Genomic DNA, 19,011 nt, shown 5'->3' with positions numbered 1-19,011 from the left:
CCAGAGCTGACAAAAAAGGATTTCTTAGTTTCCTATACTAGAGCTGAGAATTCCTATTACTTCAAAGTCAACAGGTAAGAAAAGTCTTTATATTAACACTGCCTAAACCTCATCATCTGGTTCCATCACTTCATGGGAAATAGATGGGGAAAGAGTGGAAACAGTGGCTGACATTTTTCTGGGTTCCAAAATCACTGGAGACGGTGACTGCAGCCATGAAATTAAAAGACGCTTGCTCCTTGGAAGGAAAGTTATGACCAACCTAGACAGCATATTAAAAAGCAGAGACATTACTTTGCCAACAAAAGTCCATCTGATCAAGGCTATGGTTTTTCCAGTGGTCATGTATGGATGTCAGAGTTGGACTATAAAGAAAGCTGAGCACCGAAGAATTGATGCTTTTCAACTGTGGTGTTGGAGAAGACTCTTGGAAGTCCCTTGGACCGCAAGGAGATTCAAGCAGTCCATCCTAAAGGAGATCAGTCCTGAACATTCATTGGAAGGACTGATGCTGAAATTCTCAATACTTTGGCCACATGATGTGAAGAGCCAACTCATTGGAAAAGACCCTGATGCTGGGAAAGATTCAAGGCAAAAGGAAAAGAGGGCAGCAGAGGATGAGATGGTTAGAGAGCATCACTGACTCAATGAACATGAATCTGAGCAAGTTCTGGGAGATAGTGAAGGACAGGGAAGGCCTGGAGTGCTGTAGTCTATGGGGTCACAAAGAGTTGGACATGACTTAGTGATTGAACAACGACAAAAAACAGACAAAACAAAACGGCACTGTACTTTGGTATCGTGTAAGTACAGCTTTCTATTATGATTTTCCTGCAGTGTGTCAGGATAGCCAAAGGGAACCAAAGAAGATCACACTCTCCTTCCCAAAAAGCCCAGTTAATTTCTGGGATCCATGAAAGGAGTCACTGGTCACTGTGCATTAGAAGAATACTGAACTCAGAGGTAAAAAGCCAGTTTGGAATTCCCCAATCAGTCCTTTAAAAGCCATGTCACCTTAGACAAGTCACTTAACTTCTCTCAGCACATCCTCCTTTAACCGTTCTCGGAATCCCCTGGCAGTCCTGTGGTGTGCTTTCAATCTTGTGGGCCTGGGCTCAATCCCTGCTTGGGAACCTAAGATCCCACAAGTTGCACAGGACAGGAAATAAAAAAAAAAAAGTCCTACCTTAGCAGCAAGAACTAAGTTAACAGAAATGTTTTTTTACTGAACCTATTGGAAAAGGGAACCCTTATATACTGTTGGTGGGAATGTATTGATAAACTGATACACTTTGGAGAACAATATGGAAGAGGTTCTTTAAAAACTAAAAACAGAGTTACCAAGGATCCAGCAATCCCACTCCTGGGTAGATATCTAGAGAAAAAGAAACTTCAAAAAGATACATGCACCCCACAGCAGCATTATTTACAATAGCCAGGAAATGGAAGCAACTTAGATGTCTAACAACAGATAAATGGATAAAGAAGATGTGGTACCTATATACAACAGAATATTACTCAGCTATAAAAAATAATGAAATGATGCCATTTGCAGCAATATGGATGGACCTAAAGATTATCATACTGAGTGAAGTAAATCAGACAGAGAAAGACAAGTATCATATGACATTGTTTATATGTAGAATCTAAAAGATAGTGAAAATGAATCTATGTATAAAACAGAAACAGATTCACAGACAGAAAATGTATGGTTACCAAGGCGGAAAGGGAGGGCCAGAAAGGGTTACATTAGGAGTGTGGGACCAACAGATACAAACTGCCACACATAAAACACATGCACTGCATAACAGGGGGAACAATATGCAGCATCTTACAGCAGCCTACGGGAGGCGATTTCCTGAAAGAAGGCCTGTGACTGAGCCAGCCTGCTGTGCACCCGGGGCCAGCACTGGCTACCCAGCAGGACCACCGCAAGGGGCTGCAGTCTCTTCTCCAAGGGAGCTTCCCGACCCAGGAATCGAACCGAGGTCTCCCACATTGTAGGCAGGTTCTTTATCGTCTAAGCCACCAGGGAAGCCCAAAACTAACTGTTAGTGTAAATCAACTGCACTTCAATTAAAAAAAAACAAGATTCACAATTTTCTGTCCATCATCCTATGTAACCCTAATTTTACATGGGTATAGGCAACATAGATAATGGTTAAGAATACTGTGTGGGCTCACATTAGGCTTCTCTACTTAGTAGTCAGGTGACCTTGAGAAGTTTACTTATCCTCTCTGTGCTTCATCATGTAAACTAAGGCCAGAATTATCCCCATTTTAAAGTCAGGTTAATGGAATAAAACCTTGAAAACAGTCATGACCCTCAAGGCAGGAAGCTCAAGGATAACATCTAGATAATGGAAAACATACCAGAAGTCAAATTGGATTTGAAGTCAATTTGGATTCCTGCTCCACGATCTTTTCACAAAATCTCTATTCTCTGCAAGTTTTCACTTCCTAACTAGTTAATACCAACCTTCAAAAACAAATTACCCTGGATCCTAAACCAAATTTTAAACTCTGTTCCCCTAAAAAAAAATTTGATGAGCAATTAATTATCCTGAATATTCATTGGAAGGACTGATGCTGAAGCTGAAACTCCAATACTTTGGCCACATGATGCAAAGAATTGACTCACTGGAAAAGACCCTGATGCTGGGAAAGATTGAAGGCAGGAGAAGGGGACGACAGAGGATGAGATGGTTAGATGCCATCACAGACTAGGTGGACATGAGTCTGGGTAAGCTCCAGGAGTTGGTGATGGACAGGGAAGCCTGGCGTGCTGTCATCCATGCGGTTGCAAAGAGTTAGACACGACTGAACTGAACTGAATTATCTATTGCATACATAAGTCAAAGATATATTTTACATATGGAATACAGGCAAAGTCACAAGGTTATTAGAGAAAAAAACAGTAGTTACTAAAAATAAAGTAGTTATTAAAAAAAAAAAGTAGTTATAGAGAGGAACTCAGAAGAATGGGCTGCCTTCTAGTGTAACTTTTAAAAACCCCAAACCCATACCATACACAAAACCCTGAAGACAGCCTTCCATTGGAAAATCTGGTAGCTGTTCTCAATTTGTTCAAAATGCATCATAGTATTGGATGAGAGCCTCTCTGGGAGAAGAAAAAAGCTTGGAATATCTGGAATTTTACAAAAGGGGGTTATACTCCAAAAATTCTCTTTACAGACTTTGCTCATCTCCATGCCCTCACCTCCCTTCCTGCAAATAAAAAGATATCAGAGTACAAATCCTAAGAGATCCTTGCTCTCCTTGTCCAAGTTAAAGCCTGGCAAGGATGAGACGTTCCCATCTGGTTTAAATATCACCAAATGATGAGCTGGTACAACCACACAGAAAATTGGGAGGATCTTGCCTTAAAGACCTTGTAATTATGTGGTTTTGATAGGATTTGTTCTTTGTCTCTGGAGTTAGAGGAGTGGAGTAGATGGCCACATTCAGATACCTGTGTGCCTCACAGGAACACACGCCTAACAAAAGCCCCAGCCAAGTGCTGAAAACACATTCAGGTTTAAACTTAGTTCTCGAACACTACAATTTGATCAAGCTGTGAGGTGGCAAGAATTAATGTAAGAATGCACAAAAGTCTGCCTAGGCCACACGAGGAACACAGCTGGGAGACAGAGCTCAGCCTAGCTACATGCTCTTAATTAAAATATTCAACATTCAAAGGTTGTAAAAGTTGGTATGTACACCAGTGGACTGATATTTAGAAAACAGTATCGATAATATATTTGAACAACAAGAGTGAGAAATCCAGATTTGTATGATTATATAGCAATTCTAATTAGCTTTATTTTTAAAAAGTTTGCTACTTGTCAGTAATAGAACATAATCAGGCTCTGTCCTGAGGACCAAAATAAGCCTTCCCTCCCACCTGTTGTACCTTTCTCCCCACTTCACTAGTAAGACTCAATTCTACTAACCGTCCTGTCAGGAAAGCACTGGGACTATTTAAATTATGTTAGATAAAATAAAACGCTCTCCATCTACAGGGCTTCCATAGCATCAGAGTCATCCCAACACAAAGCTTTCCAAATACAAACTCCTCCCTGTATAACACATACGCACCGCAAATTTTCTGAAACACTTTCTAACAGCTCTACTAGGGGGGAAAAAAAATTTTTTTTAACTTCAATTTTAAAGAACACTCAGGTACAGAAAAGTTTCACCTAAACCAACAGAACAATTACATTCTGTATATTCTAGTTTTGATGCTGGGCTTTTGACTTTTCAAGTTTCACTTTTTAAAATCCCTTTGCTGTAAGGGAAAATAAGGGATACGCATTTAGCAATAACCCTTCTCTCTGTAAATCTGTCCCCAGACTCTTCTTAGCAGTTAGCAAACGTAAGCTTTGGAATTTAAGCTCCTTGCAAACCATCAATTAATTAGTCTGGACAGCGTCCCTAGGTCAGTGTCAGATCTTCTTATAGCAGGTAAGAAGGCATACATTGGGGAAAAATGACTTTGTCCAAGGTCATGATTGCATTAAATTCAAGGTTCTACTCACTCATTTTACAAAATCTAGAAACACTGACTCCTTCTTTTATATAACAGGAGAAAAAAAACCCACATACACTCTCCTTGATAAAAGTTTATTTTTATCCCTGCAAAGTATTTCTTAAATTCTACATCTGTTGTAAAATAACAGATCTCCAAGTGAAATGGAATCCACAAGTTTAAAAAAAAGAAAAAGTCATTCATCATGTCTTCTGCCTAGGGATGTTTAATTTAGCGCCTGAAAAACGAAGTTATGATTTGGGGGCGGTGGGGGGGTGGGGATAGGGCACGTAGACTTTAAGGGGTTACTGATAGAAAACAGTTGTCAATGGCCTGACTTTTAAATGGCTCCTTTTAAACATTTGAGGCCACCTAAATACTCATCAGCAATTCTGCTGAAACAGTAACTGCACCACTGAAGCTGGAAGCACCATCTTCACAGGCAACTAAACCTAATGACATCCTGACCAGCAACACATTAGACCCTTGCCTCTCATCTCCTTCAAACTCATTTTCCAGAAGGGACTTGGTTCTGCTTCTCAGTCACTCCCAACTCCCAGCTGCATTCTGTTGAGGTGACATCTGTCGGATGGGAAGACGGACCCAGACTGGGCGAGGGAACACAGGGCGCCACCTCCCGCCCCTGCCTCTGTGACCAGGAGCTCCCACAGACGCGGCACAAACACATCACAAGGCAACAAGCCGCTGGCGACTGAAGTCCAATCCCCATCCTGATGAGGCAGAGTGGCCCTCTCTCCCTAACAACCTCATTCCTAACTACCCGAGTCTCACTCACCCTGAGTAAGAGCTAAACCAAGCTGTTCTCTCCACCTGAGGCCACCAGTTTGCTCTCAATCCAATGCTGCTACTCTGCCTTCTGCTCTCTTACACCCAGGAAAACACATAAAGGGACTATGTTGTGTATGCATATTTTCATAACTTAAAAAATTTCATCTATACTCTGGAAATGAAGGCTCTAGTAGAGCAAAGTAACTAGTCCTAAGTCCAGAAAGACAACTTAAATGATTAAAAACAATGAAACAGGCGAACAGATGGGATGACTCTAGGCCACATCTAAAGGTGTACGGCAATGATGCTTTAAGTGGAGTGATCTATAATTAAAAATTTGAATTTTTTTTTAAAGACAAGAATGCATTTAGTCAAATTCGTCCATCTTACAATTATGAAACTTAAGTGTTCTAGTGACCCAGAGATGGCTTTATCCCACTAGTCTTCATAAACTTGGAGGTCGAAAAAGCAAAGTCATCACTGAACTCAGAATCTAATAGTTAATAACAGAAAAAGGAGCATTTTTAGAAGAATTTTCTGAAGTGTACAAAGGTGTTATCTCATTTTTCTCTTTGTTAATCCCATGCTAGGACACAGCAGTTAATAAGTACTCAAGAAATCCTTGTTAAGCTGCATACAATTCTCATGTCTTAGACAAGTTTCTTGCAACTCAGATTTTAAAATCCAGTTACTAGTGTCTCAAACGCTAAGTAATCTAAAGTAAATATGAGTGGCCCAATGATATGGCAGGATCCACTCCAAAGGAACTTATTGGTGTGCTTCTGATGACTCCTCCTCAAGGAGACCAAACTTAGACATTTCTGAAAGTACAGTCAGTCCTTTAGTTCTCAACACGTATTCCACATAATTTAAAAAAAAAGAAAAAGAAAAAAGGAGGCTGCAATGGTCTTCTAGCTCATAAAACAAGTATATCAGCATAATCCCCAAAGAATATATAATTCTCTTGGAAAGAAAAAAATCAGTCCACCAGCTCAATGCAAGGACTGTACAACGGGGAAAGCAAGGTCTTTCTCGGTTACTGGTTTTTAAACGCAAAGATGGCCTCTGCCAAGAGATATACAAGTAGACTTCGTGGAACCTAAATCCAGGAACCTAATTAATTAGCACTTTCATTTTGGGGCATGAGCTGTCCCTCTATCCTTTTCTATAGCCAAACTTTAACGTGGTCCAATTAGAACAACAATGAGAGGTTACAAAAGCCTACAAAAAGCTCCTATTTTGTAGCACATAAACCAGATTCCTTTTTTTTTTTTTAATTGAATCGTTCACAATGGTATTTTTGCCTTTCTAAAAGAAAACTCTCTCACTGGCAGATTACTGTATGCCTACATTAAAGTATCCTAAATATCCTGGACTTTGTTACTGTCTCCCAAACTAAACAAGTAAATGAGCTGGCTACTGGTCTATCAACCAGAAATAAAGAAAATTAAGTACCTTAGAGACAAAAAATGAAATTGACAGTTGATCATTTTCTCTAATTTTCCTTATAGCTGTCTCTCAATAATGAACTCAATCCTCCAGTTTTAAATTGCAACAATTAACACTCTTCAAAGGCAATTCTCTCTTCATTCTGCTCTTTAAAAAAGGTTTAGACTGAATGTTTAAAAACAAATCCTATAACCACAGGAAGGGAAACTTTTCCACTGGGAGTGGGGACATAAATCTTTAGCTGCTTCATATGTTTGTAATATCACTCACATTCCATTCTATGAGTCTATTAATTTGTTGATTGGTTAAGAGTTAGATGGATATCTGAGGATCTGGGTGTGACCAATTTACCACTGGCAAAGTCAAATTTAGCTAAACACCCATCCACAGACTACAACAAATGAAGTTTGCTTTCAAGGCAGACACATTCACAAACTAAAACTGTAGGACATATTTAACCCAGCCTCCTATCAAGTGAGAAAAAAAAAGTTCTTCAGAGAGGTATAGTTCTAAATCTGTCTTAAAAAGTGGTTACAATCTGGTCCAGGCTTTCTTCTAGGAGGGGGGGTGATGAACAAGCTCTAACAACCGATGAAGGTTATAAAAACTCCATGAAAATACTAAAAACTACTGAATTGCAATTTGAACTGAAGAACTGTATAGTGTGTGTGCATATATATATATAAACAAAACTGTGTGGTTTTTTTTTAATTGTAAATTCTTCCTTTGCTCAAGGATATTTCTATTGATAAGCTTTCCCCCAAAATGTTAAAAGGTTTAAGGTGGCAAAGAAACAGAAAAATCTCAGGACACCAAAGAAACTGGGAAAACAACAAAGAGGATGAGGGCAAAATCAAGCAAACCTAACATTAGGGAGAATGATGGGCAGGAATGAAAGTAGAAAAGCTCCTATCACTCAAACCTCCCCCACACAAAGAGGTATACTTAAGTTCCTCCATGTTCCTCAGGGCAGAACCAACAGGCTCAAAGACGCCGACTGTATTGAAACACTTGCAAGTTTTACACTCTAGCTATAATGTCAAAGGGATCAAACGAATGACCACAAGAAGTTAAAGTTGAAAAATGTGTCTACTGTGCCATTTGGGGTTTGACTTAAATCTCTGACTTCTGGATACCACAGAGAAGAAATTTGTGGAATCTGCCTAGCTATGGCCAAATGATGTACATTTGAGAATAACAGAGTAGCTTACTGAAGCCATCAAATATCTTCCAATCAAGCTCAGGAGACTCAGAAATTCACTGACCAGCCAACTATTTTTTGCCTAATAATTACACCCCTAAAATTAATCATCTCCAAATACCAGAAAGTGACATGGAAAACACAATTTTTCCTTAAAAAGAAATCTAAGTACATCAAGGAGGAAATGAAAATTTGCATTATAAGGGTAATAAAACCAAAAGTCAGATTACTTGTAAATTGAAGAAAGTCCAGGAAGCCAGACACTTGATGTAATTTGAAAAAAGGCTTTACTTTCATCTTTAAACTGTATCTCAGGATTTGAGTAACGTCTTTTTGATTTATTACCTTTTGTCACATTTATCTTACTATATCTCAAACAAATTTCTGTGAACCTCAGTTTTCAACAGCCAGGTAGTTTAGGACCATCCCTGAGAAGCAGCTATAAACTGAAGCTACCTTAAGTACCATTAATTAAAGATGCAAAGGTTAAGGACAAAAAGAAATAAATACTTTGTAATTTTTCCCCTTACTTTGAAAAGTAAAATACCAATAAATCCCATCCCCTTTTAACAGTCACTTGTATTCCAAAAACTTAGTGGTCATAATCATCTAGAAACACAGGCATTATACAGCTATCACCATGGAAAACATTTCCTATCTCTTGGTTTGTTGTTGGTTTATTTCAACTATACGAAACCACTTGTTCACAGAAAACGGTTTCTAAAACAACCATTGCTTACATCCTCATCTCTTAAGAATCCTTTGTTCCAACAAGACCCTTCAAGAGCTACAACTTTTAAAAAGGTTTCTCTTTTGTGGTTGTATCAACAATAAATACTCCCAACTCTTTCCAATTGGCACAGGAGTTTCTTAAACAAAGGAGGAAGCAAGCCTCCTCCACACAAAGGAGATCTCCAGAACACAGCACTAATTATGTTTGTGGAGTGTTTATTTGTGCCTCTTTAACACCCTTTCTCGGGCTGTGGTATGTACCACTCTCAATACAAAATGGTGGCCATCATGTCTGTCAGACATTCAGAATGGGGAAAGACAGAAAGATCACACGTTTTGTAGGACTTACAATTAATATTCTGACCAAGAAAAGGAAATGAGTAGCCAAACCTAAGCAGAGCAACACTACCTATTTAGGAAAAGAGCCCTCCAAAAGGCACGGGATAAGAGAGTGGATAAAGGGTTTACCCCAGCCCTAGTTGCACCACAATACCAACATGGAGGACAACTCACTCCCAGGAAGCGACGGCACACATTTGGACTACCGAGAACTTACTCAAGTTGCCCAGTTTCAGAAGAGATCCCCACTGAGGCAAACGCACTCTCCATATTCAGGGTCCCTAACGCACGCACAACGCTCCGCGGCCACCAGTCCGCGCCCGCCCTCCTCTTCCAGAACTAAGCCCTGGGCCCTGGGCCCTGGGCCCCGATCCCCGCACAACTTCTGCCGGCCTCTGGCCCCAGCCGACGCGCACCTCCCCTCAGCAACGGCGAGCAACCGTGTCCGCTTCTGGAGAGAGAGGCATCGATTTCCAAACATCTCCCCCACACTAGCGGACCAGCTATTTTCGGAGATAGGAATTTCATCTCCGTTTCTAACTAGTCCAAGAAAAACTCCAGTGTATCCAGTCCGCGTTCCGACCCGGGGGCGGGGGCGTCGGGGTCTCCCCCTACACGGGGCGCAGCGGCTACGCGCGAACCCCGCAACTCCAACGTCACCACAAAGAGCGAGCCCCGGGGCGAGGGGCGGGGGGGCTTCCTCCGAGGGGTCGGGGGCGGAGCGGCTCCTCAAACTGTCCAGAGGCAGTTAGACCTCCGGCCAACGGTCCCGGGGCGTCCAACCGCCGTCAGGCCGCCTCGCCCTCCGCGGGCCCCAAAGGTGGGCGCAGCCCCGGGTCCGGGGGCGGGCGGCTGGGGGCGGGGGGGAGGGGCCGCGGCCGTTGCGGCCGTTGGGGACGATCTCGGGAACACCCCCCTCATGACCGCCCGGGTCGGGGGCTGCGCGGGGCCCTCCGCTCCGGGTCGCGACGCGGGCCGGCCTCGGCCCTCGGGGCTGACACCGCCCTCCGCGGACGGCCCTCGGGCCGGGGGCCCGGCCGGGCGGGGGTCGCGGAGAGCCTTGGGGCGGCCGCCCCCGGAGGCCCACGCTCACGCCCCCTCGGCACGGCCCGCGGTCCCCCCGCACGGCGCCCCCGCCCCGCCTCGCCCCCGTCCCCGGGGACCTGCCGGGGGTCCGGAGCGGGGCGGGGGGCCGGGGCCCGAGGGTGGGGCGCCAGGTGAGGCCGCCCGGACCGCCGCCGCCTCCACACAAAGGACCAGGGGCTCCGCCGCCATATTGAAAACTTTCCTCCTCGCGACAACTCGCGGGGCGCGCACCCCGCACCCCCGGCGCCCCGCACCCGCGGCCCCCGCCCCCGGGGGCCTCCGCGCCCGACCGCCCGGCCGCCCTCGGCCCCCGCGGCTCCGGCGCACGGCCGCGACCCCGGTGCCGGTGCCCCCACCTCTCCGTCCGGATCCGAACCCCGGATCGGCCGCGCTCCGTCCGCCGCCCCCGCGCCCCGGCCCGGCCTCCCGGCCCCCGCCGGCCGCGCGCCCCGCTCGAGACTCACCGGCGGCGGCCGCACCTTGCAGATCCCGGTCTGCTCGGCTATGGGCCGTATCTTGTGGATGAAGGCGAAGGGGTCGGCGAACTCCTCCCAGCTGGGCTCGAAGACCGGGCACTCGGGCGGCGGCAGGAACTCCCCCAGCGGACCGGGGCCGCCTAGGGCCGGCACGGGGCGCGGGCCGGGGGCCTCCATTCTCGCGGCGCCGCGGACGCGGCTGGGTGGCCGGCCTCTGCCTCCTCCGACACCTCGGCCTTCCTCCTCCTCCTCCTCCTCCTCCTCAGACTCAGATCCGGCTGCTCAGACTCCGACTCCGACACCGACCGCCGACGCCGCGCCGCGACAGCCACGCCGTGCGCCTCCGCCGCCACGGCGAGGAAAAGGAGTCCCACCCCACCCCCACCCCCACCCAGCCCGCGCCGAGCGCCCGCCCCCGGGCCTGGCGGAGCGGCCCCCGGGAACGGATCGCGGCCTTACGGCCCAGCCCAGCCGGCCTCCACTGACCGTTGACTGCGTGCCAGAGCCCCCTCCCTCCCTCAGGAAGTTACGGGTCTGCGGGAGAGGCTGGGCTCACGGGTGGACCCCCAGTCCCGCCCCTCCTTGCCCTGCCTCGTGGGAGGCGCCCTGGTGGAAGCCCGGGGACATTTGGTCAGACCCCCGGGGGCGTGGGATGTCGGGGCCGGAGGCGGCTTTTCCAGGTAGAGGGGACAGCTCGAACGTCACAGGTGAGAGGTGAGAAAACAACCGGAGGATAGGAAACTAGCACTCTGTACTAGGCCTTGTGCACGTGCTTTCATGATGACTTTTTAATATACACAACAACCCTACGAGGCAGGTACTCGTTTCAATTTAAACATAAACCCAGCGAGGCTCAAGTTGATCAGGCCATTTGCCCAAGTTGCATATAGGCCAACAAGTGGCGGAGACAGCACCTGACCGGAAGGTAGGGTGTTGCAGGGAACAGTGCTCCTTGAGCAACAAGACGGCGGGTGTGGACAGTGGTATGTTAGCTGCTTGCGTCTGCGCTTCTTCCCGCGCGCGAGTCCCAGCTAGTGTCACCACTTTGCGGAGCAGACAATAAAGGCCCAAAGAAGTTCAGTAACTTTAAGAGATAACATTTTTGACACATTTGGAGGGATAGAGAGGGTAATGTCCTGCCCCAGAGAAGGGAAGAGAGGGAACTCAAAACGTAGAACTTCAACCCTAAAAAGACCTCTCCTCTATAAAGGAGCCAAACCCACGAAGGACTGTTCGCCAGGGCCTCCTTGGTAGGTAGGTGTCAAGAGAGTCCTAGTCCTGCTGTTAGATTCACCTGAGGAAGATCCTTCCTCTAAAAGGCCACGGAGGGGAGAAGCCTCCTCTTCAGAAAGCTCTGAAGTAAACCCAAAGGTCCTTGGATAAGGCAGATTCTTTCCTTGCTGTCTAGGGCTTAAGGATCTTGTTAAGCCAGGGCAGCGGAGGCTGAAGCCAAGGGCGGCTGGCACCCTATTGAGTCGTCAGTGTAGAGAGGACGTGGGATTGCAGGTTAGAATGTGCTCATGTGTTCACAGACTCTAGCTGCGGGTGTAGAGGAATCTGTTGCAGAAAGTTTTAACTTGGCTGAATACTTGAAAATTTTTCACAATAAAGTGTTGGGGGGAACAGTCCTTTTGCTCTTTGCCTTGGGCTCTAGAGGGTCTTGCTGGGGTGGATTTCCTGTCGTGTGCTCTCTCCCGGGAGCAGCGTTAAGACTATTATCACACTGAACACTGGCATCCTCCACGCCAGGTAGGCAAAACTCTGAGGCGAACTCCAGACACGTACGGATTACGGCCGAGAAGCAGGACGGCGCGCCCGTCTCCAGTTACCCCCGGGCCGCCCCCGCGCCGCGGCTTCCCTGCCCCGCGTCCGCCACTTCCGGTAGAGCCCAGAGCCACGGGATTCCGTGGCCCGCAGACGGGGCAACCGCTGCTCCTCCCCGCGGACGCGCCCTGCAGCTGACGGAGGGTCGACGGCGGGGCTTCGAAAGGAGCTGGGAGGGGCCGCTCGGCCCGCGGGGAGGCGGAGGCGCTCCCGGCCCTTTATGATGCGTGTTTACATGCGCGGAGGGATCCTGCCAGCTGACAGCCGTGCCGCGCCGGCCCTTCTTTTTTTAAAGAGCCCGGCCGCGGACGCTGATTGGCCGGCCGACGCGGACGCTGATTGGCCGGCCGGCGCGGCGCTCGGGGGCGGGGCGCGCGCCGCATTGTCTGCTCCGGGGCCGCCGGGTGCCTGGAGGCCGTGCTCGCTCCCGGGCGGAGGTCCGGCTCTCGGGTCCTAGGGCGCCGAGGCGGGGGCGGACCGGCGTTGTGTCCCGGGCCGGGGTCGGCGAGGGGCAGCCCCGGCGGCCGGAGCGGAGCCGAGCCCCATCCGGGTGCCACGTCTCCAGTAACCCCTCCTCACCCGGGACGACACCCCGCCCCGCGGGGCTCAAGTCTCCGGCCGCGGCATCTGTGCCTCCCTGGAGCCGAGCACACGGCCTTGGGGTCTCTGTCCTCCCTCCGCCCGCTCAGCCTGCGGGCCTACCCCGACCTGCCCGGTCCCACCCCCGGCCTGCCCGGTCCCTCCCCGGCCCGCGCCCCTGCTCCGTAGCCCACGCCCCGCGCCGGCCGCCCGGTGTTGGGGCGCACCGCGTTCCTTCCGGAAGCCGCGCTGCACACTCGCAACCCAGGGCACGACGTGGTCCCGCGCCCACCCCCGGCTGGGCTCCGGGAGCGGGGAGGCCGGCTCCCGGGCTGGGGCGGCCGGCGCGGCACGTAGCGCACGTGGAGGGCCGCTCCTGCCCGCCGCTGCCTCCCCCGGCTTCCGGGACGCACAGTGCGCCTGCCCTCGGCGCGGCGTCCCTTCTACTCCACCCGTCCCTCCGCAGCCCTGGTGGGCCTCCTCTCTGCCCTCCTTTCCTGATTTCCCCGACGCACAGGCCTCTTCCCGACCTGCTCGCAGTCCAGCTCGGCTGCTCCCTGTGGTTCGCTGTCGTCATCCCCCACCCCTTTGGGGGCCCTGGAATGTTGGGTGTCGGATGTCCCGCGTGGAGGCAAACCCACAGACCCCGACACCTCAGGCTGAGGTGCCGCCTCGGTGGCCTCCGTGGTTTATTTTGTGTCTCTGTTCCTGCATCTTTAGCTCGGTGATTGTCCTTTCCCACCTCCGTCCCTGCCCTCTCACCCTGGGGACTGTAAACCGCTGGAAGGGAGGGAGCCAAGGCCTCCAGCCCCTAGCAGAAGGGGAGGGGAAATGGCCTTTATGGGGGTTCGTGGCTCCGTCTGGCCGAGGATGGAGTTTTGGACCTGACAAGGAGGTGACCCTGGCCCCCAGGGGAGGCAGGAAGACGTCGCACCACAGAGCCCACCTACTGGGCTGAGCCTAGATCATTCCCCCCGCTCCGCTGCCCGCCTGGGTGCCGCCGGAAGCCTCTTGCGTGGGACTTGTGCGCTCCGGGTCCCGCCCCACCCCCCGCCACGGGCCCGTCCTTGTGGGTCCACTCCCACCGTGACAGCGGGCTCAGCCCTGGGCAGCTGGGTCTGGGTCCTAGGGAGGCACCTGATAACTAAGTACCTTTCTCTCCTGCCCATTCCCTCTTCCTGTCCGGTCGTGGGACCCCTTCAGCCCGGAGGGGCCTGGGTTCAGGACTTGGGGTCACGTGGCTACATGGGCCCCTCCCCAGGGCGCCCCCTCCCGAGGCGTGGGGCCGGGCGGAGCGGGGCGGCGTCCTCACCCCTAGGCTGTTTCCTCCCATTCAGGTTGGACCGCTCTGCTGGGAAAAGCTGAAGAGGCAGAGAGAAAAGCACAGGTCCCTGTTCACCCCGCGGCCGCTGCCGTCACCCTAAGAAAGGGACTGGGGGCCCTCAGGTGCTCGGAGTGTTTGGAATCCTCTGAATCCGGGGTGAAAGTCTTGCAACAAGAATGAAACTTTACGTCAGAGCTTCCCGGAGCCCTCCCGAATCCACCACGCTCATTTGAAATCCGGAGCTCAACGAAATCCTGTCACATGTCCAGCACAGGGTCTGACGACCCTGATGCCAGTCCTTCTCCCCTCCCCTGGCAGGGGGCACCTGGAGACACTGCGGAACCAGGAACCAGATCGACTGGTGGCTGGAGTGATCCATGGTCTATTGGACACACAGGCCTGTGAAGTAGGTGGGTTGCTGTTTAGTTGCCAAGTCCTGTGAGGCTCTTTTGCAACCCCATGGACCGTAGCCCACCAGGCTTCTCTGTCCTTGGGATCTCCCAGGCACGAATACTGGAGTGGGTTGCCATTTTCTTCTCCAGAGGATCGTTTCAACCCAGGGATCAAACCTGGGTCTCCTGCTTGGCAGGTGAATTCTTTACCAATGAGCCACCAGGGAAGCTGAAGTATAATAGATGGGTGATATTAATAAACAATAAAAAGCCATCTCTTGGAGAAACTGAGACTCAGAAAAACTTATTAGCCAAAGTCACACAGGTGGTAACAGAACTAAGACTGGAATGGTAACCCTGGATCCTGTGATCTTCCCTAAACACCACAGTGAGGAGTGAGGACATGGAAACCCCATGTCAGATCTCAGATCTGAACCAGCTGGCCCTTCAGCTGCCAACACGTGTCCGTTCTCTCCTCTTTAAGCCCGGATGGTCTCATGTGCTCTGGACTGTCGTCTACAGTACCTTGCTTACATTCTGATGGTTTCACCAACAGTCCTCACCCTTACACAGTGCCGGTTGAGACTCATGAAGTAGGCTTTGTAACCGTTATTGATTCTGACCTTTGACTGGAACCATGCTGCTAGCAGGTTAGTTTTTCCTGTTTGGCAGCTTTCAAGAAGACGTAGATGAAGTTTTTTCACACTCACCTCAAGGTTTGGCGCTGCTTCTCCCCCCACTCTCCTCTCCCTCCTCCACAGGCTGTCCAGCTCACATACAGCCTCCATTTGTACTGTTTACCCTTTGGTTTGCTTTTCACTGTTTATTCCTCACTTGTCTGCCATCCTCTGTTCATCCTCTCCTACCTCTGCCCAGAGCCCTTCAACTAGAGGGATCACTTCCTGCCCCATCTTTTCCCATCTCGTCCCATACAGCCGCCCAGTATAAAGCCAGGAACTAGCATCGTCTCCGACTCTCCCAAGACCTGGCCTAAAGCAGAAGCCAAAGACTCGAATGCCTAACAGGGGACGGAAAAAATTCTGAAGAAGAGAATGCGCTTCCAGCTTACCAGGGCCGTCACTGCTCAGGCCAGGGTGACAGCAAGCTGCAATTCTTCAAGAAAAGCCAAAAGTCTTAGTGTTTTTACAGTCTCTCCTAATTTTAAAATGTTCAATCTCATTTCAAAAAAACAGTGTGTGGGCCAACCAGACAAGCCTGCAGTCCAAATGTGTTCTGGGTGGAGCCCCCTCCCTGCAGAGGCTGGCGGTGGGGGTGATCAGTTTGCTGACCTTCAGGAAGAACAATGGTTACCAAGGGAGCACCAGCGGAGACACCCAGCCAGGGATGCCAGAGGGACAAGGTGCCCTCTGGACCGCTCTCCCCTCCTCCCAGCCGGGGACTGAGCTGGTGCTTCTGGGCTAGAAGGAGAGCGCGGACTTCCAGCAGAGCCCAGCGCCCACACCCAGGACACACTGTGACCCAGGTGGTCATCCCCACCTGCACGCTGCAGAGGAGCCTGTCGGGGATCAATGTTTATTTTCATCTCAAGTCCACTGCACTTCAGTTTAAAAATGCGTCTTTCCCCCTCTTTCACTATTGTTTGCTTCCTCTAAAGCGCTTAGAGAAGTGGGAATTAGATGTCAAGATGTGGAAATGTTCTCAAAGTGCTATGCGTCTGTTTAAGAGTCTAAAAGTAAAATCTGGGTGGGGCTCAGGAATAAAGGGAGACAGACCCTTCAGATGTGGTGGAGAGGAAGGCAGTGCTGGGTTCCATGGTTGAAGAACGGTCATCGTCCCGTATCACGAAAGTGTCTACATTTATTGAGTGCTTGCTATAAGCAGACATTTTTCTGTGGATGACTTCTTTTCACCCTCATAAAGATTTCACTGAGAGTAAGCATCATTATCTTTTAGTTTCTAGATGAGGAACTGGGCTTCAGAGAGATTGAGTCACTTGGCCAAGGTCACGTGGCCAATAAGTTTAGCAGAACTGGATTCTGGCCCAGGTCTGAGTCTGAGTCCAGACTCTGAGCGCTTGTCCATCACCCAGGTAGTGCCCTTCTCCGGTGAGCTGCCTGCTTCTCCTGGCACTGCAATGTCCCTGGAACCTAGCCTGTGTTTGTTGAAGAGACAGGTGACCACTCATCATATCACATAATCCCAGTAGCTAGTGACTCAACACATATTTGCTGAGCTAGCACTCTGGGCCAGCACTGTGCAAAGTGCTCTGGAAGCAGCATGGAATAAAGCGAAGGCCTGGCCCTCAGTCTAGAGGCTGGAGACAGACAGCAGTGCACACAGGTAAGATAGCTTCTGGTGGAAGTAAATGCAGAGAAGAGAATACACGGTAGCCAAAGGGAGGATGGGAGGGGGGTGAGAGGTGTTTTAACTGTGGTGACCTGAGGCCTCATAAAGAACCTGCACGTGGGGAGGAGTCGGCTCATGGAAAGTCTCCGAAGGAAAGTTCTAAGAAGACCAAATGCCAGCACTCAAGAAACAGCTTGGAAAAAAAAAAAAGAAAAGAAACGGTTTGTCCAAAGGACGCTCACTCCCCAACAGCTGGGGGAGGAGGCGCAGGGTGGGGGCGGGAGATGGAGTCAAAGAGGCAGGCAGAGGGCCAGGTCAGGCGGGACACTGGAGGCTGCAGTCTAGAGTTTGATCGCCAGTGTAAAAGGTCCCCGTGTCGTGGGGAAGGAAGGCTGCAGGAGGACAGGGTGGGGTGGGGGTGGGGGCCAGTCAGGTGGGGGCAGGTCCAGGCAGGAGGTGATGTAGCAGCAGACACGGAGAGAGGGGCGTGTTCCAGATGCTTTTGGGGAGGAGAAGTAACAGCACTAAGTAGATGGACTATGGAGTGTTAAGGGGAGAGGGGTATCAAGGATTTTTCCATGAGGAGCTGAAAAAATAGTGGTGCTGTTTACTGAGATGGGGAGAACTTGGGGAGAAAGAGATTTGGCAAGTAGGAAGACTCTGCAGCTCTATTTTGGCTCCATTAAAATGAAGGCACCTCTCGTCCAAATGGAGACGGTGAATCGTCAGGTCCTTCAGAGCTCAGGAAAGAAGCTGGGGCGGGAGGTCAGGTTGGCTCTAGGAGTTGTCAGTATGCATGCACACATGTGTATACGAAACGATGGATATACACACACACCGCATACGTGTGTGTGTACACACAGGTGGGCACACACGTGTGCACGAGTAGTGTACCCAGTAAAGTCTGGGACCGGGTCAGAGTCCTGGGCGCACGACGGGGCTGGCGGGGAAGAGGAGAAGCCAAGGACAGAGCCTGGGAGGGAAGCGTCAGTGGCAAGAGCTGAGCCGGGCAGCGTGTGGAGCAGGAGGAGGGGGAGTGTGAGATGGGGCGGCTGATCCAGGGCCACAGAGCTTCCAGCACGGCCGCGGAGGGAGCCGGCAGGGCTTGGAAGGGACATTTCTTTGGGGGGAGGGCGGGGTTGCCATTTTACCCACCAGATGACGGTCGGCGTCCTTTAGACAGTGACAGGAATGGCCCAGTAGGGCAAGAAGCGTGGGTAGATGGCAGGAGGAAAGAGCGTCCTCACGGGGCGGGAGCAGGGAGCCTGCCGCCCAGGGCAGGAGGGACCCATCCGGGCCTCTGAGACAAGCGCAGCCCTCGGGTGAGCCCTGGCCGGGTGTCCCCCTGACGATGGGGCAGCTGGCCGGCACACAGAGCAGCGTCACAGAGGGAGCCTGGCCCAGGCCGGAGCACCAGGGGAGGGGCCTGGCGTGCGGGTGCCCCGTCCTCCAGCGCCCCAGCGCCTCTCCCTCCTGCTCACCCAGGAGCCCGACCTGCTCAGGGCCGCAGCGCTGTGCCCCACGCACCCTGACCCCCGGCGGCCAGTGAGCGACAGGTAACAGGTAACAGGGGGAGTGGCAGGGAACCTGCGCACCGGGGCAGCGGGAACAGCGCTGGTCACTGGAGGGGGAATTCCTCCGGCTGTCGTTGTAAAACCTTTGATTCAATATATGTATCCATGTATTTATGGTCTATGAAAAAGAAGCCTATTTCTATCACATGTACTGATTTGTATCTGAATTACCCATCAGGCTAAAAGTCCTGGCTTAAGAAAACCAGGTAAGAAAAGTTTAAGCCTTCCTGCTGTATGTAAGTACTGTTTTTATAACTCTTATCAAAGAGCTAAATGGTTAAGGGAGAAAAGCATGGTAACCTCTACCAAAATACTAAAGTGGCAGGGAGCCATGAAAATGGGGGAAATTAGAGAATATTGTAGCCTTGGGAGCATCATAATTACTGATGACGATTTCTTTTCTTTTGTGTA

General features: G+C 50.5%; 1 protein-coding gene and 1 long non-coding RNA gene across 2 annotated transcripts in view; one reads left to right on the top strand and one right to left on the bottom strand.

Moving 5' to 3' along the window:
* KDM5B (lysine demethylase 5B) overlaps positions 1-10,951 on the bottom strand; it is a 71,206-nt gene extending 60,255 nt beyond the window's left edge. The window contains exon 1 of the mRNA XM_065936353.1: positions 10,589-10,951. Within this exon, the coding sequence (XP_065792425.1) occupies positions 10,589-10,777 (189 nt within the window). The 5' untranslated portion in view covers positions 10,778-10,951. The remainder of the gene's footprint in view (positions 1-10,588) is intronic.
* Positions 10,952-13,335: 2,384 nt separating this feature from the next.
* LOC136169907 (uncharacterized) lies at positions 13,336-15,006 on the top strand. Its single transcript, XR_010663459.1, has 2 exons — positions 13,336-13,727; positions 14,341-15,006. It is a non-coding gene; the product is annotated as an uncharacterized lncRNA (long non-coding RNA).
* Positions 15,007-19,011: the final 4,005 nt, after the last annotated feature.

Source organism: Muntiacus reevesi, chromosome 5 (genome assembly GCF_963930625.1).
Source record: "Muntiacus reevesi chromosome 5, mMunRee1.1, whole genome shotgun sequence".
Classification (NCBI taxonomy): domain Eukaryota; kingdom Metazoa; phylum Chordata; class Mammalia; order Artiodactyla; family Cervidae; genus Muntiacus; species Muntiacus reevesi.
Note: the sequence above shows the minus strand (reverse complement) of the source record. Positions and strands in the feature narration are given on the sequence as shown.